This window comes from Macaca fascicularis, chromosome 18, assembly GCF_037993035.2.
Source record: "Macaca fascicularis isolate 582-1 chromosome 18, T2T-MFA8v1.1".
Taxonomy (NCBI): Eukaryota; Metazoa; Chordata; class Mammalia; order Primates; family Cercopithecidae; genus Macaca; species Macaca fascicularis.
Window position 1 is genome coordinate 65299306 of NC_088392.1, and position 21517 is coordinate 65320822.

Sequence of the window (21517 nt, forward strand, 5' to 3'; positions counted from 1 at the left end):
TAAAGTGACCTAATATATGTCTAATAGGAGTCCCAGAAGGAAAGGAGAAAGGAAACGACAGAAAAAAATTTGAAGCATCAGTGGTTAAAACCTTTCAAAATGAGATGAGAACTATAAACCAAGAAGCTCAATGAATCCCAAACACAAGAAACAGAAAGAAACTACAGAAGGCATATCAAATAAAATTGATCAAAACCAGTGTGAAAAAGAAAAGTTTAAGAACAGCAGGGGTTGAGGGAGGACACATAACATAAAATAAGAAAGGTATGGGTGTCAGCATGTTTCTCATCAGAAGCAACAGAAGCAGAAAAACAGTGGCTGCAATATCTCTCTAGTGTTGAAAGAAAAAAAAACTCAACCTAGAATTCAATATTTAGCAAAAAAGAAAAAAAAGTTTCAAAAACAAAGACAAAATAAAGGGTTTTTAGATATATGAGAGCCAAAATAATTCACCATCAGCAAACTTGCTCTACAAGAAATGTTAAAGGAAGTTCTTCAAGCAGAAGGAAAATGATGCCAAATGCAAAAATGACTCTATGAAAAGGAAGGAAGAGTAACAGAAATGGAGATTTTCTTGCTGGCCCTCCTAATAGAACCTAAGTTGCTACAGGGCAGAGAATGCACTTTGTTTCATTTTGTATTGTTTCTTTTTTGTTTAAGTATGTGCATAAATCATAAATTGATAATTGATTAATGTTTACAAGTTGAGCATAACCATGTAACTACCACCCATACCCCTTTCCAATTACTTACCCTCATGGCTAAGCATTATCTGGACATTTAAAAACATAAGTTAATCTTGCACACTTTTATTTTATAAATGTAATTGTACATTCAAAAATTATATAAAATATTTCTTCATGTATATTCATTCTACATGATCCACAATTGATTAAATTATTTAAAAATCTTCACATTCTGCTCTATTATAATTTATTAATGCCATTTGCTTGTAAATTGATTAAAATGAAGATAAAAAGTAATTAATTGTTGTATTAGTCTGTCTTTATACTGCTATAAAGACATATCCAAGACTGGATAATTTATAAAGAAAAGAGGTTTAATTGACCCCCAGTTTCGCATGGCAGGGAGGCCTCAGGAAACTACAATCATGGTGGAAGGGGAAGCAGGCATGTCTTACACGGCAGCAGACAAGAGAGAGCATGTGAGCACACAGTATGGGTATGGGGGAGCTGCCCCCATAATCCAATTACTTCCCTCCCTCGACACATGAGGATTACAATTCAAGATGAGATTTGGGTGGGGACATAGCCAAACCATATTAATTACATTTTCCCTTTCTTAATAATTTCACTGGGGGAAAAAAAAAACTATTCTTTCTCATGCGCCAATCATAACCTGAGCCAGAAGCTCCTTTACTGGATAAATTCCAACTAATATGTATTCATTAGATATCCACTTCAAAAGCAAGACCAGAACCAGATTTTTTTAAAAGGCAAATACCTGAGTTCAGAACCTACATCTTTTTCCGTTTAAAATTCACTGCCAGAAAGATGCAGTTTCCCACAGGAGAAAGACTCTGAGGAAGCAAGGGGCAAACTGAGATTCTCCCAACCCCTCCCATTCCCCTACCTCAGACATGAGAGAAACAGAATTTTGGAAAACTTCTTTTTTTTTTCTTTTTTGAGACACAGGCTCATTCTGTCACCCAGACTGGGGTGCAGTGGCACAATCTCAGCCCACTGCAACCTCCACCTCCCGGGTTCAAGTGATTCTCCTGCCTCAGCCTCCTGAGTAGCTGGGATTACTGGTGTGTGTCACCACGCCCGGATAATTTTTGTATTTTTTTGGTAGAGACAGGGTTTCACCGTGTTGGCCAGGCTGGTCTCAAACTCCTGGCCTCAATTGATCTGCCTGCCTCAGCCTCTCAAAGTGTTGTGCTGGGATTACAGGTGTGAGCCACAATGCCCAGCCAATTTCTACCTTTTTAACTGATCTAAACTGAAGATTAGTTAGATCTTAGTAAAGTGAACTGATGGCACTCAGTTCACTGCTCACATAGGCAATGACATGCAAAATAACATTGTATTCAATGGACTTGTATTTATCACTTTCAAAGTCATGGGTTAATAGGACATTGAAATGGATAACTAAAATACCTGTTTAAGAAGGTGGGCATAACAAAGAATCAAATGGCTAGTCTACAAGCCTGCAGCTTTGTGTTTTGCAACTGAAGGTGAGGGGAACTAAAGGTGAAGTTCCATTAGGTAAATAATTATAACTGTTGGTAGAATTAGGGAGAAAGAGATAAAGAATGAAACAAGTATTTGCATATGATCTTCCCTACTTCACCTCTATTTTCCTTTTCAACAATGGATCTGGTAGTCCTTGCAACCAGGGCTACCATTAAGAATCCCAAAATCCACATCAGGCATGGTGGCTCACGCCTGTAATCCCAGCACATTGTGAGGCCAAGGCAGGCAGATCACGAGGTCAGGAGATTGAGACCATCCTGGCTAACATGGTGAAACTCCATCTCTACTAAAAATACAAAATTAGCCAGGCATGGTGGCATGCACCTGTAATCCCAGCTACTTGGGAGGCTGAGGCAGGAGAACCGCTTGAACCCGGGAGGCGGAGGTTGCAGTGAGTTGAGATTGCACTACTGCACTCCAGCCTGGGTGACATAGCGAGACTCCATTTCAAAAAAAAAAAAAAAAAAAAAAAAGAATCCCCAAATCGTATAATATTCCAAAACAAGGTCATATATATATATATGTGTGTGTGTATGTGTGTATATATATGTGTATATATATACATATAAATTTGAACCTAAATGCAAAAATTCCAAAGAGGTTGATGGCATGGATTATCTGTTCCCTGCACTTTGCCAGGGTGGGGCTGACTATGCAAATGTTTTGTTGCTTCGTGGAAGGACAGTACCCTTTCTTCGTATGTATCCAGTGTGATCCCCTACTCTTGGGAATGACCCCAAAAGGAAACCCTGGAATATCTCATTTTGCTACCAAAAATATGGGCTAGTCCAGTGACAACAAGTGGGACCTGCTTTAGGGGGAAAGGTTTGGATTTAAATTAATGATACAAGGAAGAAAGGTGAAACTGTTGCTGAGGGGAGGGTAGTTAATAAGTGGATATTACAAAAGGGAAAATCTAATATAATTTTGGTGCCTTGAGAGACTCTCAGAGCAAAAGAATAATATTCTCTTTTAACTTCCACCCAGTGCCCCTTGCAGTATTCAGTTTTCCAAAACCTCTTTCTGAAGAATCAAGAGTAAGCAGTACAGTAGCCAACTCAATGAATGTAACACACACTTCTGAGAGTGGTCTTCGTCCGCAAAATGGATGAGCAGATAGCAGCTCTGACTATAACTATCTGGAACAATACAAATATGGCTATGTCCTTTCGTTTCCATTTCACAGGATAGAGCTATGGTCGAAAACCTGAATTGGGAAGCAAACTATGGAATACGCATCCAGTTGAATCTGGAAAACACCGATTACCACTAGTCTAAATGAACATTGTGCAACCATTGATTGAGAAAGTTTAAAGAAGGTACTGGGATATGATGGAAGACGTTCATCTTCAGCATGTCCCATCTGTCAAAACATTATGTACAAAAATAGCTCTTGTTCCTGTTATTGGGGGTGGAAAGCCATAAAGAGATGGAGGAACAATTGAGATACTTGGATCGCTGAGAAAGGAAAATAATTCAATCTAATTTGCAGGCTCAAGTACTGAGAATGAAAAGTCAGGAATTCTATGTGGACGGGTATGGGAAGCATTATGGTATAGCCAAATCAAAGTCCATTTAGAGGCCGGGCACGGTGACTCACGCCTGTAATCCCAGCACTTTGGGAGGCTGAGTCGGGTGGATCACTTGAGGTCTGGGGTTCGAGGCCAGCCTGGCCAACATAGTGAAAGCCAATCTCTACTGAAAATACAAAAATTAGCCAGGCTTGGTGACACATGCCTGTAATCTCAACTACTCACGTGGCTGAGGCATGAGAATCACTTGAACCCGGGAGGTGGAGGTTGCAGTGAGCCAAGATCATGCCACTGCACTCTAGCCTGGGTGGCAGAGTGAAACTCCCTCTCAAAAACAAAACATCCATTTAGCAGTGAGTACCACTCATATGGCTTTAGTTTGAGGGAGCCAACATTGTAGGATCCAAGTTTATTTCCTAATTATAAGAAAGAAGTTGGTACTCAACATCAACAGTGGGTCTGGTGGATCAAACTGCACTGACCTGCTTAATATAAGGGAGACTTCTGAGAATTCAGAGCTAGGCTGAGAGGAATTCATGAAGAGGAATTCCCTTTCAATGAGGAAAGATATTTTGAAGAGAAAAAAGACTTCTTGTATAAACAGAGAAACTGCAAGACCTCCTCCAGGAGGAAAGACAAGGATGGCAACTGAAATGACACAATGCTGATGGAATGGGTCTTGCATTAGAGTGCACAGTAAGACCATATGCCCAGACCAAGTGATGGGAATGGGCTTGCATGTCACACAGCTGGGTTACAAGGTATCTGCATTCAAATGGAGTCTGAGCTATCCCAGACCCGGAGGCCTGGGATTCTCACAGCAGCAGCACAGGATACACACTTAGAGGAGGCTGATGTGTTTCCCAGTCTAAGACATTGGTAATTGGAGAATACAACATACTGAGGTGCTCCTTAACAACTTTAGTGCCGCAAGTGATAGTGTAACTTGTGGGTACTGGACGCATTTTAAATAGGACTAGACGACTTCCAATAGGGAATAAATAGGCCCTGTTGGGGACATGTCTCCTCCTGGGAAAACGCTATCCACCAAACCATATGGCCAGAGAAATGGAATTTATAAGAGGTTTGGAATCCTAAAACAACAGAGACATGGCCTCTAAGCTCCACTCCCATGAGAAAAGGCAGATTTGTTGGGAGAGACAAAATAATACATCATTATGTCTGATTTATATTATGCCATGTATTAGAGTACTACAATATAGAAATCACAGGTAAATTTAATATTGTAGAGGCTAATAAAACTTACAATAATACTGAGGTGGTTGATCAAATGTATTGTGAGATTGAATTAAAACCCCCTCACAACACTATCGCTATGGAATAAAATTGGCCTGAAGAAGATTTAGACTTGATGAATTATTTTTAGGACTCTCAATCACTCATAGACACATACCTGAGAGAACAGACAGCTACAAATCAGAGAGGCAAAAGAATTATAAAGTTAGTCCAAAATATGAGCAAGTTTGTTCCATTTTGTGCTAGTAATTTATTGAACTGTTCAGTTGTCTAAATCCATACCAGATCTTTACTAGGTATCATAGATGTTTGGAATTAGGTGCATTTGATTGTCCATGTGATTATGTGATGCTGTAATGCAAGTAATTGCTCTCAATCCAAGACTTGTCACTTCGTCTTAAAAAGGCCTTGAAGATTGATGGTGGCGGCAGTGAAACATGCTGCAAAGGCTCATTCCAGAAGGCTGAGTTGTTTTGCTAAAGTACCTGCAGACACTGACCCCTGGCCAAGACATGAAATGTACCGATTAATAACATTGGTTTGTAACATGGGTCTGAGGAGTTTCGGGCCAGTTTGTTCTAGCTTTTAGCATTGCTGACTGGTACCAGTGAGACTGATGATTTGCACCTGGTCTTCATGAGCCCCAAGAGGCTCTGTCATTAGGGCTGATGACATAGGAAGAATATGCCTATGTGACCAGCAAGGTATAAGAAACCCCAACTGAGGCTCCATTTTATGCTCCCTGGATTCAGGGTGTTTCACGCACATGTCAGTGGTTCCCAGACCAACAGAGGACATACATATGTGTGGCCCTTACAAGAAGAGGATACTGGAGGTCAGGCCTCGGTTCTTCAGACCCCTCTGCTGGTAAAGCAGCCTTTGACTGAGACAAATTTCCTAACTTTAATGCTAGTGCTAATCTAATGGCCAACACCATTTAGTAAGTCTCTAGGGAGTTCCAAATTTTCCCACATTTTTCTGTCTTCTTCTGAGCCTTCCAAAGTGTTCCAACCTCTGACTGTTACCCAGTTCCAAAGTCGCTTCCACATTTTCAGTTATCTTTTCAGCAATGCCCCACTCTACTGGTACCAATTTACTGTATTAGTCCATTTTCACATTGCTAATAAAGACATACCCGAGACTGGGCAATTTACTAAAGAAAGATTTAACTGGACTTACAGTTCCACATGGCTGGGGAAGCTTCAGAATGATGGTGGAAGGTAAGGAGGAGCAAGTCATGTCTTACATGGATGGCAGGAGGCAAAGAGAGAGAGAGCTTGTGCAGAGGAGCTCATCTTTTTAAAGCAGATGTCATGAGATCATCAGATCTCATTAGACTTATTCACATCATGAGAACAGCACAGGAAAGACTTCTCTCCATGATTGGATTACTCCCACCATGTTCCTCCCACAACACATGGGAATTCAAGATGAGATTTGGGTGGGGACACAGCCAAACCGTATCAGCCTCTCTTTAATAGTCTTGATTAAAAGGGCTTAATCATGACCTTTTGAACATTAAAGTCCATGATTATGTCATATGATGAACTCCCCTAAGAAGATTACTGATAATAGACAAGTTGATGGGGTTTCATTATATGTATTTACTTTTATTTACAGAATTTGAGGGCCAAGCATGATGACTCATGCCTATAATCCCGGTACTTTGGGAGTCTGAGTCGAGAGGACTGCTTGAGCCCAGGAGTTCAAGACCAGCCTGGGAAACAAAAGGAGACCCCCATCTCTACAAAAATTTTAAAAATTAGCCAGGCTAATGGTAGTGCATACCTGTGGTCCCAGCTACTCAGGAGGCTGAGGTAGGAAGATTACTCACTGAACTCCAGACTAGGCAACAGACAGAGACCCACTCTCTCAAATAATAATAATAATAATAATAATAATACCATAAGTATTTTAAAATAATAGTTAGAAACATTAGGTGTGACAGAGAAGGAAGGTGGTGGGGGGCGCTGCCACACAAGTTAGAAAAATAGAAAAAGATTTGACACTTAGCCATAAGATTCAATACAGGTCAGTAAATTCAAACAGAGATCTAGAATACTCTGCAGCTACACCAGTTCTATTTTCACACAAAGTAAGAGATAATGAAATCTGACCCAAAATGATTCCTCATTATTCTTTTTCCTGAATGCTATCTACCTGGCAGCCAACTTCCATCAAGAAAATTCCCCATAACCTAAGGCCACAAGGCAAGATCCCCATGGCTCTCTGGTTGCTTTCTTTTCCCACATGAAATGACAAAAAGTAGTGATTACCACACACAGTACAGAGAACCAATCCCTGATCACTTTCTGGGCTGAGTCACTCAGTACCCCTTCATAATCTTATCCACAATGCTTGCAGTCATCATGTTTACTTTTGCACCTTATCTGACACTACAGACAAAGTCAGCAATGTATTTATCAGCCTTTCTTTCCTTCCCTCTTCACAGCAAATGCTCTCTAGAGCCTCTGGATTTAGATGCTGAAATTATAAAATTACATAAAAAAACTGCTGTGCTGCTTTTGTAACAGCAAAAGCAACCTTGAAAGTTGACCAGGCCCAGCATGGTGGCTCACGCCTGTCATCCCAGCACTTTGGGAGGCCGAGGCAGGTGAATCACAAAGTCAGGAGTTCCAGACCAGCCTGGCCAACATGGTAATTTTGTAAAAATACAAAAATTAGCTGGGTGTGGTGGCGGGCGCCTGTAGTCCCAGTTACTTGGGAGGCTGAGGCAGGAGAATTGCTTGAACCCAGGAGGCAGAGGTTGCAGTGGACTGAGACTGCGCCATTGCACTCCAGCCTGGGCGAGAGAGCAAGGCTCTGTCTCAAAAAAAAAAAGTAAGTTGACTAAGCATAAACACTGGCTATTTTTGAAAACAACTTTGTAATTGTGGAAGAAGGTTAAAAAAAAATCCTAGTGCCTCTTGTTAGTAAATTATTAATGAGTGAGGCAAAGAAGAGTGACGGTTGAGGAGAGCGGCAAATGAGTTCCCCTCATTCAGGTTTCCTTAGAAAGATTAGAAATAATTTTCCCGCTATCAGAAAAAATTGTAAAAACCCAATTTTAAGTCATGGCTGTCTATATATGTGTGTATTTTATAACATAATTTTTTTTGAGACAGAGTCTTGCTCTGTCACCAGGCTGGAATTCAGTGGTGTGATCTTGGCTCACTGCAACCTCCACCTCTGGGTTTCAAGAAATTCTCATGCCTCAGCCTCCCAAGTAGCTGGGATTACAGGCATGCATCACCACGCCCAGCTAATTTTTGTACTTTCTTAGTAGAGACAGGATTTCGCCATGTTGGCCAGGCTGGTCTCAAACTCCTGGGCTCAAGTGATCTGCCTGCCTTAACCTCCCTATTACATTTTGGTTTGTTTGATTGGTTTTTTTTTGAGACAGAATCTTACTCTGTTGCCCAGACTGGAGTGCAGTGGAGCAATCTGGGCCCACTGCAACCTCCACCTCCCGGGTTCAAGGGATTCTCCCACCTCAGTCTCCCAAGTAGGTGGGATTACGGGTGCCTGCCCCCTCAACTGGCTAATTTTTTTGTATTTTTAGTAGAGACGGGTTTCACCATGTTGGCCAGGCTGGTCTTAAACTCCTGACCTCAAGTGATCCGCCCACCTCAGCCTCCCAAAGTGCTGGGATTACAGGTGTGAGCCACTGTGCCCAGCCCTTAAAACACACATTTTTAAAAACTGCAAGTACTATACTGTACATAAGCCTTCCAGCTGTATAAATGCAGTATATGTATATATGTACATATATTCATGTGTATACTGCATTTATATATATAAAACAGGATGTCCATAAGGATTTTGAAAAAATTGTTAAAACCTATAATGACCAGCAGTTGTGGCTCATACCTGTAGTTCCCAGCACTTTGGGGAGGCAGAGGTATGTGGATAGCTTGAGCCAGGAGTCCAAGACCAATCTGGGCAACATAGCAAAACCCCGTCTCTACAAAAAAAATACAAACAGTAGCCCCCTAGTAACATATGCAACTATAAATGCATGTACTTGTCTCTTGTTTTCAAAATATTGAAATAAAACGAGTAACTTCCCAACATGATTTTTAAAAATAAATTCTTCATTGGAATGTGAATTTAATCATTTTTTTCTCTTACATGTGAAATTGTAAAACTAAACGCTTATATAAGCTGTTTTAGATGATTTCAACAAGGCAACTTCTCAGAAATTCATGTTTCAAATATCAGATATATAATTTCAGTATGTTTTTCAATATGTTTTGGGGACTGATTTATAATTTAATTAAAAAGGTATTTTATGGGATGCATGCTGCAAATTATTTTGGAACATATGACACAAGACGTTTCACATCTATGTTTTATAAAACCATTGCCCAAGATGGTGACAATCAAATATATCTTTGAGTTTTAACTTTTCACATATAATTCAAATACAATGAAATTCACTCTTTTCAAGTGTACAATTCAGCAGTTTTTAGTATATTCATGTATAAGTTTTTATGTGGTCATGTTTTCTTAACTATATGCTGAAAAGTGGAATTGCTGGGTCAAATGGCAATTGTATGTTTAACTTTTTGAGGAATGCCAAACTGTTTTCTGAAGCAGCTGCACTGTTTTATTCTCACATAAAAGGCAGTGTTACAAGGGTTCCAATTTCTTCACATCCCTGCTAACACTGGTTATTTTGTTTGTTGTTATGATTATAATACCCATGCTAGTGGGTGTGAAGTGGTATCTCACCATGGTTTTGATTTGGATTTCCCTAATAAATAACTTTTCATGAGTTTGTTGGCTATGAAATAGGAGCACCAAGAAACCCCCATAAATTAAAGCAAGAAAGTTTGACAGATGTATTTATAAACGAGTTATTACCACATAGATCTATACCAATGGCTCACCCTGTTATCCCATCTATTGCCAGATTCTAATTTTGCCTCCTAAACATTTTTTAAATCTATCAACATATTTTCAACTCCATTGCCATTATCCTAGTCTAAACTAGGCTAATGTTGCTATAACATTCACATACAAGTTTTTATGTGGACATGCTTTCAATTCTCTTGACTATATAATGAAGAGTGGAATTGCTGTATTTCTGCAATAGCCTCTTATCCACTTTTGTTACTTTTCAATCCATTCTCTACCTAGCAGCCAGAGGTAACTTTCTAAAATACAAATCTGATTGTGTCACTCTTCTGTGAGGTCGCAGTGAGCAGACATTGTGCCACTGCACTCCAGCCTGGGTGACAGAGTGAGACTGTCTCAAAAAAATAAAAAGAAATTGAGTAGCTGTGACAAACCATACAGCTCACAAAGCCAAAAATATTTATATCTGGATGTTTACAGAAAACATTTGTCAATCCCTGGTTTATGCTTCTTGACTACATCCAGAGTTCCGTCTTGTTTCTCCCTAAGTAGTCTCTCAGTACCAACCCATGGCCTACTTAGAGATGCGTGCTAAGTCTTACATCCTCAATAACTTCCCAGTCCTACGGGATGATTTGTTCTGTCCTGCTGTCTGCCTAGCAGGACAATAGGAAAGACAAATGCAAAGATGACATTTGCAAACAAGGGTCATCAATGACAGCCACCTAATTCTTCATAAGCTCTGCACAACTTGGTACAGAAGAGAGATAACTTGCCCAAGCTTGCAAGGCTAGTAAAAAGCAGACACAGGATTCAAACCCAAGTCAGATTTCAGAGACCTGGCTCTTAACTATTATACTATATTGTCTTCCTACAGGAGGCTATGAACTTGGTAACCCCAATGTCAACTTAGAATTCTAGGTACTGGCTGGGCGTGATGGCTCATGCCTGTAATCCCAGCACTTTGGGAGGCCGAGGAGGGTAGATCACCTGAGGTCAGGAGTTTGAGACCAGCCTGGCCAGCATGATGAATCCCCATCTCTACTAAAAATGCAAAAATTAGCCGGGCATGGTGGCATGCCACTGTAATCCCAGCTACTTGGGAGGTTGAGGTGGGAGAATTTTTGAATCCAGTAGGCAGAGGCTACAGTGAGCCAAGATGGTGCCACTGCACTCCAGCCTGGGCGACAGGGTGAGACCCCATCTTAAAAAAGAATTCTAGGTACTGTTAAAATCCTCAGAAATAGTTTATCTCAAATACAAGGTATGACTTTATCAAATCCTTATCATATACTAAGCACCACGTCATATACTTAATCCCCATAACTAACGTAGACAGGGAGGAATTATAACCCACATTTTTACAAATTAGAAAATTAAGGGCAGGCTGGGCACAGTGGCTCACGCCTGTAATCCCAGCACTTTGGGAGGCCAAGGTGGGTAGATCACCTGAGGTCAAGAGTTCGAGACCAGCCCAACAAGATGAAACCCCATCTCTACTAAAAACACAAAAATTAGCTGGGTATGGTGGCAGGCACCTGTAGTCCCAGCTACTCAAGAATTGCTTGAACCTGGGAGGCAGAGGTTGCAGTGAACCGAAATTGTGCTACTGCACTCCAGCCTGGGCAACAGAGAGACAGACTCCATCTCAAAAAAAAAAAGGAAATTAAGGGCAAAAAGAAAGCTGAAGTTCCCTGATAAATCCACAGACAAGTATACCAGTGGGATGGTGATAAGGTGTTGAAATTTACAGACTAGGTCCTAAGACATGCAAAACTGTAATCTTCTCTGTCTGTATTTGAACCAAACTTGGTAACAAACACTCATCTTTCTATTGCTGGGAGAAAAAAATGTTAGTTTCAGATTACTCAGTCACTTCAGGTACAAAATGTAACCAAATATATTCAATTTTATTAGTCATCAGGGAAATACAAATTAAAACCACAAAGTGATGCCATTACACACCACACAGCATGACAAAAATGAAAATGGTAATGCCAAATGTACATGTGTGGCAACTAGAACTCTCATTCATTTACTGGCAGACGTGTAAACTGGTATAATGATTTTGGAAAACTGCTTGGCAGAATGAGGGATGTCCTGGAGCCGGCTTGTACTAGCTCACAGAAGCAACTGTTAAATTTTTAGCTATTTTGTAAGCCAACTGAATTCACTTTGGCAGCTTGAAACTGGAGAGAACGGGGGTATTTACACATGGAAACTTGTCAAACATTACAAATCAGCACCTAGCCCAGCACACACCTGGGCAGAATATACCAAAGCTCCACATACACATATCCTAATGCCCAGCAAATTCATTCCTGGGTATAAACCCTATAGAAATGTATACATATGTTCACCAACAGCCATGTACAGAAATGTTGATAGCAGCACTAATTGTAATAGCTTCAAACTGGAAACCCAAATATCCATAAATAGAATTGGTATATAAATTGTCACATTCATTTGATGGAATACCATGCAGTGATAAGAATGAAAGAATTAGGCCAGGCACAGGCTGGTGTCACACTTGTAATCCCAGTGCTCTGGCAGCCTGAGGCAGAAGGATTGCCTGATGATTGGGGCTAAAGTAAACTATGATCGTGCCACTGCACTCCAGCGTGGGTGACAGAGTGACTCTCCAACTCTTAAAAAAACAAAAAACGAATGAAAGAACTTTTGCTACACACATCCACCCAGATGAGTTTCACAAACAAAATGTTAGAAAAGGAGTCAAAACAAGGGTACTATATAATTCCACTTACTTAACGGGCAAAACAGACCAAACTCATCTCTGGTATCAGAAATTAGGGAAGTGGTTACTTGGCAGGGAGGAGAGCAGATAATGACCAGTAGAGACACAAGGGGATTGTGAGGTGTTGGTGTTGTCCTTTGTCAAACTACGTGCTGACTATGTAGTCGTGTTTAGTTTGTGAATATTTATCAGTAAAAAATTCAATCTGGCCAGGCATGGTGGCTCACGCCTGTAATCCCAGCACTTTGGAAGGCCAAGAGAGGCAAATTACTTGAGCTCAGGAGATAAGAGACCAGCCTGGGCAACACAGTGAAACCCCATCTCTACAAAACATAGAAAAATTCACCTGGTGTGGTAGCGTGCACCTGTAGTCCCAGTCACTCGGGATGTTGAGGTGGATCACTTCAGCAAGGGACGTCAAGGCTGCAGTGGGCCATGATCAGGCCACCGCATTCTAGCCTGGGCAACAGAGCAAGACCCTGTCTCAAAAAAAAAGTTCAATTTAAAAAAACTAGTCACTTCCATAACTGGACATCCATAAGCAAAAAACAAAACAAAACAAAAAAACTTGGACTTTAATCTCACACCTTATGTAAAAACTAAAATGGAAAATAGATCTAAATGAAAAACATAAAATGATATAACTTTAAAAACAGAAGAAAATCTAGATCTAAGGTTAGGAAAAGTCCTTAGACGTTGGATCAAAAAGAAAGATCCAAAAAAGAGGAAAAAAAAGATAATTAGATCACATCAAAATTAACAACTTTACTCTGCAAAATACACTAAGAGAATGAAAAGACAAGCCACAGACTGGGAGAAAATATTTGGAAATCATTTATCTGACAAAGGAATTGTAATCAAACTATATTTCCTGGTTTTGAAATTTTACTATAGTTATGTTACTGTTAGGGGAGGCTCAGTGATGGGTACACAGGACCTACTATTTTTATAACTTCTTGTGAGGCTACAATTATTTCAAGGCAAAAGGTTATTTTATTTTATTTTATTTTATTTTATTTTATTTTATTTTTGAGATGGAGTTTCGCTCTTGTTGCCAGGCAAGAAATGGCATGATCTTGGCTCACTGCAACCTCCGCCTCCCGGGTTCAAGTGATTCTCCTGCCTTAGCCCCCCTGGAGTAACTGGGATTACAGGTGCCCAACACCACATTCAGCTAATTTTTTTTTGTATTTTTAGTAGAGACAGGTTTGACCGTGTTGGTCAGGCTTGTCTCGACCTCCTGACCTCAAGTGATCAGCCTGCCTCAGCCACCCAAAGTGCTGGGATTACAGGCGTGAGACACTGCCTGGCCAAAAAGGTTATTTTTTTAGAAAGGATCTTGGGAGTTATCAAGCAAACTGTCTATTTTTTCCCATCTTTGGCTAGTATTAAGTATATTCCAACACAGTATTAATGGAGCAATCACTGATAACACTTTCCTGGAGGACAATCTGACTCAAATAATCAAAAGCTATTAAAATGTACAAACCTTGACCAAGAAATTCCATATCTAGGAGCTTTTCCTAAAGAAATAATAAAATATATATACAAAAATCTGCAAATGATGTAGGTTTTCAGTTGTTTATAGCAGTGAAAAGTTAAAGAAAACGTAAAAATTGGAAATAAGTGGAGGACTAGTTAGTATAATAGGAAATACTGAGAAGACAGAATACAATGCAGCCATAAGAAATGTAAGCCATAGAAGAATATTTATTGACATGGAAAATGTTAACAATATACTTCTATATGAAATATGTAGGCTACAAAACAGTATATACAGTTTAATACCATTTTTATAGAAAGAAAAATAGCCATATAAAATCATGCATAAGAAAAAAATAATGTAAGGATGTACATATCAAATATTAATAATAACGCCTATCTCTGGATAGTGGAATCAGAGGTGATTATGTAATTTTCCCAAAAAATGTTCCTGTCCTCCAAACAGTATATGCTTCATGCTATTATTTCTTGGTTGTAATTAGTTTGATATAATTCTCTTCAGAAAGCCTCTGTTTCATCATATATACCTCAAAGCATACTTTTGATGCAGCTTCCGCAATTCCCATCTAAAAAGTAGTTAATACTTGCTTTTATATTCTGGCATACGCAGACTATTTGTAATTAATACACTATAAAATATGTCAAAGCAGGCCAGGCATGGTGGCTCACACCTATAATTCCAATACCTTGGCAGGAAGATCACTTGAGGCCAGGAGTTCAAGACAGCCTGGGCAACATAGTAAGACCCTATCTTTACAAAAAATTTTTAACATTAGCCAGGTGTGGTCGCACATGCCTGCAATCCCAGCTACTTGAAAGGCTGGAAGGTCAAGGCTGCAGTGAGCCATGATCATGCCACTGCACTCCAGCCTCAGATCTAGACAGAGCAAGATCTCATCTCTAAAAAAAAAAATTTTAAATAAAGCAAAATATGCCATAGCATAGATCTGATTGTAGAAAATTATTATACGAAGAACTGAAAAATCTCCTAATCAAGACAAAAATTTTAAATAGAGGAAAAAAAATACTATCTATCATTAGTTCAAGTTTCCATTAAGAGTAGAGTGTGAAATAGCTCTGAGTTCAGAACTGGAGAATTTTGCATCTCTCCCTCTTACCAGTCAATTGACTTTAGGTAAAGAATACTAGAGTTTTTTAGTTAGTAAAATATAGTTAACGATTCTGTATAAAGGAGCAAAAATAACTTTCTCATTGTTTTCTATCTCCCTTCATAGGTCTGACATGTTGAAATTGTGAAATTATTTAATGTTAATAGTTTTTAACTTCTTTAATTACGTAAAACAATTAACTTTTTAAAGTATTTTAACAGTTAAAACACAAAACATACTTTTCATGGAACCTGAGGTTTAAGTGTTCCAAACACAAAAAGGTCATTCTCTGATGACTCTTGATAACATACAACATAAAATATAGTTACAACAAATATAATTTAGAATTTATATTTCAGAATCCATCCTGGTGTAAAGTTATTTACTATAACCTTACTAAAAATACCAACAGTAAGGATGTTGAATCTTTTAAAGGTAAAACATCAGAGAAAAGAGAAAAAGACCTGTTTGTCCAATTCTCTGTGCTTTCCATGCTCTAGCACCATCCCAAAGTTGCCTCCTAACTTCTGTTCCCTCCCTGGGAAGGGAAGTCCAGGCAAATCTGTGATCAGTTAATAACTTTTAACAACTGTTTGCCATTCCATCTGAAAGCGAGCAGTTAATCACTTATTGTCATATCTCAAAGGTAAATCTCATTGTCTAAATGCCTAGAGGTAACTGGAAGATGAAAGAAACATAAAGGTTTGATGAATAGAGGGAAAAAAATGGGTGGGAGGATTGTTTCTGTTTTTCCAATGAAAAGGTTTGCTCCTTCTCTCTGCAAAATCTTGGAACTGAGAAAGCTGTCTGGAGTGCAGATGGGAAGCATGCATCAAACTGATGTAACTACACAACACACTCCGCCCTACACCAGGGTCATTCTGCCCCCTCTATCCCACTCTACAAACGTCCCATTCACCACAGCCTAGCTTCTACCATAGTTCTAATTCCTCAGTGAAGATCACAAGAAAGGTACTTCCAGGTTGTTATAAGAAAAGAGAATGTTACACCAACACATCTCTGGAGTGGAAGGAGACTACTGACACTCCATATTTATTGCTTATATTACAAGAATTAAACAAAAAAAGCAGAGACTAGAAAATCACTTTCTGAAATTTCACAATCACCAATTTGCAACAGAAACTGAGGCATAATATTTATGCTAACAAATATGTTGGATGAATTATCACCTCAGCACATAACTGCAGATGGATACTCCTGGATTTTCACTTAATTCATTACTCAATGATGAACACTATAAAATGAAAGGTGACATACTTATGAACTAAAATCACAAGAAGAAACTCTCCAAGATCAATCATAAATGAGCTCCTATTCCAGTACGCCATAAAGAGCAGTAAAAGGCAATATTCATTTAACAGTACAAGAATCTCGATGACAAGAAATCAGGTATTTATATTCCTCTAGAGACACTTCTTCTCCACCTAACAAAGGCACTTGACATGCACTGAAATGGACAGTTAATTCAGGTACTGCCCTGGGCAACTGTTACCTTCCTAAAATTAGATGAAGTGGTGATTAAGTTCAAATTAGTTCTCCCAAATAAGCCTGAAACACACATGAATAGATCATAAGTTCTCTATTTTTGGCAGACGATATAACCAAAGAAGAAAAGCTAATGTTGGTATCCATGCTGAATTGGCTGACTTGAGCAGTCAAGGATACCCTCTCTGCACAATATACTCCTTGATGACTACGGAATGTATATATAATTATAGGCAAATTAACCTTTCCTATAGTTTCAGGTATTAATGTTCATTCTTCTTCTTGTCTTTTCTTACTTTTTTGTTCTTTCCCAAAGACTTAGATGACTCCTCCTGAAAAAGACACAAATCAGTGCAGCATCTCTCCATTTACATAAAGACTAAAACTTAAATCTAATCACTTAGAAAATATTTATACATACATATTCTACATATATTCATACATATATGTATGTATGTATATATGTTATAGTGAGGGTATAATCACTTTCATATGTGTCATTTCTGTGTTTTACAGGGTACTTTCACTTATAGGCTAATTTTAAACAATCAAGAATAATCAGGGGAACCTTATTTATCTAGTAGATTTATGTTTGAATAATTTCAATATTATTTCATCTATTGTCCCACTTTCCCAAGCAAGGCAGTAAAATTTAAATAAGGCAGATATGAACATACCTAAAATATGAAACAAAATAAACTCAAAGTATAAAGGAAGAGGGTCAGGCACGGTGGCTCATGCCTGTAATCCCAGCACTTTGGAAGGCTGAGATGGGAGGATCACGAGGTCAGGAGATCGAGACCATCCTGGCTAACATGGTGAAACTCCATCTCTACTGCAAACACAAAAAAATTAGCCAGGCGTGGTGGCGGGAGCCTGTAGTCCCAGCTACTCGGGAGGCTGAGGCAGGAGAATGGCGTCAACCCAGGAGGCGGAGCTTGCAGTGAGCCGAGATCATGCCACTATACTCCAGCCTGGGCGACACAGTGAGACTCCATCTCCAAAAAAAAAAAAAAAAAAGGAAAAAGGAAGAAAGCATCTAAAGGTATGCCAGTGGAGGGGGAGATGTTTTACACTAACGGAGAATTTCAGAATTTTATAGATGTTTAAAGAACATCTAGTCTGATATGATATCAGCTACAACCACTCTGGGGCTCAATTTTAGGGGTGGAACCTAGTTGGTCTTAAAAGGTTTTTCTAATTATAAAATTTTATGAACCTATGAAATCAAGGTGCGAAGGGATGAAGTGATCTGTCCAAAGTCACATGACTGGCCAGACACACTGTTTAGAGTCTAGGTCTCCAAGTTCTTAGTCCAAAGGTTTTATCAATTCACCACCCACATTCTGATTCACTCTTTTCTGTCTTTTTAAAAAATTCCCAGGCAGTGATAAGAAATTATCTAGATATAGTATGAGGAGCCACTTACAGGTGAATTTGTGTAGTTCTTTTCCACTAGTATGTTTCTGGCACAGTTGTTGATATGTTTAAAGCGATCTGGTCCTAGCAGAATCCCTCCATACCAGCGTGATACTACCACCATGACATTCTTCACATTCAAAATCTGTTATTTTTTGGAAGCATAATTAGATACACAGACAGACATGTACAAATATGAGTTTTTAAAAAGGAGAAAGAAATAACCCATATATAAAATTGCACATAAAATTTCCCAGTGACTTTAATGGTAGAGTCAGATGAGTAGGCACTGAGTGAGATTACTAACAATTCAGGCAGTGAAATGAAAGAACAGAAGGGAATCTGGAAAACCACCACTTGTGTGTTTCACAAACGTCCTCAAATTCCCAAATTTGGGGCAACTGGACAGAGTGAAGGGGAGACCATGCAGGTATGATTCTAGTTCCTGGTGACTTCAACCAGAACAGCTAAATTTAGGCAGCATTTTACCACTAGGCCAAATAACAACAACAAACACCCTGCTTCTGAACAAACCTACAGGGGCTGCACGAGGCATCAATCCCTGGTGCTACTAGTAAGGTTTTCATCAGTTGAGATCTAGATCAGTTTCACTCTGTCACCAGGCTAGAGTGCAGTGGGGCAATCTTGGCTCACTGCAATCTCTGCCTCCTGGGCTCAAGAGATCCTCCCACCTCAGCCTCCCAAGTAGCTGGGACCTACAGGTGCATGCACCACCATGCCGGCTAATTTTTGTGTTTTTTTGGTAGAGACAGGGTTTCACCATGTTGCCCAGGCTGGTTTCGAACTCCTGGGCTCAAGTGATCTCCCCGCCTCGGCTTCCCAAAGTGCTAGGATTACAGGCGTAAGCCACCATGCCTGGCTGTCTTCATCAGTTTGACATCTGTCAAATGCTGCCCTTAATGTGAAGCCGGCCAATTTACAGGCCTGCCTCACAAACACAGTTCCTATTCAAGGGAAAGGCCTTGTTAGAAAATAAACCTTCACATACAAGAGCAGAAAAAACCAAGTAACTACCTTAGGAAAAAAATAATCCAATCTTAAAATTAATAAACAATAAATGATCACCAGACAGATGAAGAAAATCCAGCAGCATGAAAGAGAAAGGACAAGATAAACAAACTAAAATGGACCAGGAAAAATTTTTTTAGGAGTGAGAACATCTTAAAAAAGAAACTCTAATTAATATAATCGGAGAAATTTTAGAAGATATTGGAGCCATAAAACAGAACAGGATATTCTTAAAAAGGAAAAACAAAAAGCAAGAAAGAACTCTTAAAAATTAAATATATGGTTGCTAAAAAAAATTTTAAATTCAACAGAAATTTTGGACAACAGTCAAGAAAATGTCTCAGAATATAAAGACAATGAGATGGACAACTTAATTAAAAAAAAAATATTCTTGATCTATCCAGAGGTTCCAATATCCAACTAACAGGAGTTCCATAAAGAAAGAATAGAAAAAATAAAGAGAAGGAAATTGTCAAAAAAACAAAGAGTTTTCCCAAAGTTGAAGACAATCTTCTATTGTCTATGTCTTGAAAGCATAGCACTTCTTATTAATTATTTGCTTTCTGTCCCACATCCACTGGTTAAAATTTTCATTCGATCAATATTTTAACATCAACTACTAATTAAATCAAATATATCTTATATTACATAGTTCAACGGACTTAGCTATTACTACATGGAGCTCTGTTTCATTGAGAAATTTTATGGCTTGTACAGAACAGGACCGACAGTTTAACTGACACCTACCTCCATGAGATGAAGAAGACGCCCACCAGCCGCTGTTTCCCCGTCATCCTCACAATCCTGTAAGAAGGTCTGTTTATCCTCACAGTATATTCTGCAAATACACGTAACAGCGTTACACTTTGAACCTAAAATATTATCATAAAAGTTATTCCTCAATATTTGTGATCATGTTGATTACTTCCAAAATTGGCATATTCATTTTTTTAAATCCTTCTTGAAATATGTATTATATTAGATATATTTTCACTGATGGCTTACTATCCAGTATGTTTGCCTTTTTATATACTTGGGAAAGCCAGGAATCAAAGGCATCTCCTTTATATCAGAAATGTTGCTATTATGTGAATTTATACATGTGACATTCCCCTTACTTCATTTAACCTTGAAGCTACCGAGAGCAATCACTGAAAAACATTTATTGAGAATATACTGTATAGAAGCAACAGGTACTATGACATATTATAAAAGACGTAAGTGGCATGCATCTTTCTTCAAAGAGCCTTAACATGTAGTGAAACAAAAAGCATATAAAAAAAGATGAAGGCAACAAAACCAACATAAGATAATATTTTATACTTTCCTCTCATCTTATTGCAGCCATCAAGTATTTCTCTATTTTCTTCTAAGAATGCAAAGATTTAAATTTTCCTCTGGATGGTTACTAATATTAGAGACAAATCATGGTATTTTTATCCATTTAAACTATCTAGAAAGTTATATTTGAAATAATAATGTAGGCCTACAATACAGTAAAATAAGCTTGGCAAATAAGTGCCAGAGATTTAAAAAAAAAAAAAAAAAAAAAAAAAATAGTGTCAGTTACAGCATGCCATCTGGTGGATTTCTTAGGGCCCTACAATGGTATCATGTGGAACTGGGCAAATGTTGTAAAGACATCTTCCCAGCTCTGGCCATAAAAAGCTATAAACTTTTAATGTAAATAGTAAAAGCTATAAAAGCCCATCTACACACCTAAGTCAATTATGTTACCTTACAGCCATCACATTCATTCATTCACTCATCCTTCTTTCCCTCCATCCATCCGATGACTCAATATTTACTGACCACCTACTATGAACATTAAAGTTAAAATACTATGAGTGCCTTTTTTCTTTTTTCACATAGCTTAGATACAAGATTGTTGAAGCTGTAGCCACAGCCATGGAGGAGTCAAATAAAGAAACCAAATGAAATTGGATTATCAAATTTAGCTTTATCACTTAACTATGAGATCTTGAAAAGCTAACCTTTCTACAGTGGTAGAACTGCTAACTCATCAGAGTTAATTTACATAAAGTTTTGGCACAGAGTGGGCACTCAAAAAACATGTAGAATAAATGAATATTACAATTTTTACAGCCCATTCTAATGACTGAGAGTAGTCTAATTCCTCATTTTCCTATTGAAGGTCATAACTGATTAAGAAAACATTAAAATTCTGTCCAGTGATACTCTATTAAGATGGGAATTATATAACAAATAATTGTTTGTAAGTAAGTTTTGGCACTTAAAGAGATGTGAAATTAGTAATATTAAGAACTCACCTACTCAAAATGATGAGTTTTTGAGTTTCAATTTCAGATA

The 21517-nt window shown here is 38.6% G+C and overlaps 1 protein-coding gene across 10 annotated transcripts in view; it reads right to left on the minus strand.

The window, feature by feature from the left end:
• Positions 1–14310: 14310 nt before the first annotated feature.
• IMPACT (impact RWD domain protein) overlaps positions 14311–21517 on the minus strand; it is a 30823-nt gene continuing 23616 nt past the window's right edge. For all 10 annotated transcript variants that reach the window (XM_074022709.1, XM_074022708.1, XM_005587004.4 and 7 more), the window contains exons 9-11: positions 19934–20024; positions 18168–18302; positions 14311–17070 (exon numbers count right to left, since the gene is read on the minus strand). In XM_074022709.1, coding sequence (XP_073878810.1) covers positions 17002–17070; positions 18168–18302; positions 19934–20024 — 295 coding nt within the window. In that variant the 3' untranslated portion in view covers positions 14311–17001. The remainder of the gene's footprint in view (positions 17071–18167; positions 18303–19933; positions 20025–21517) is intronic.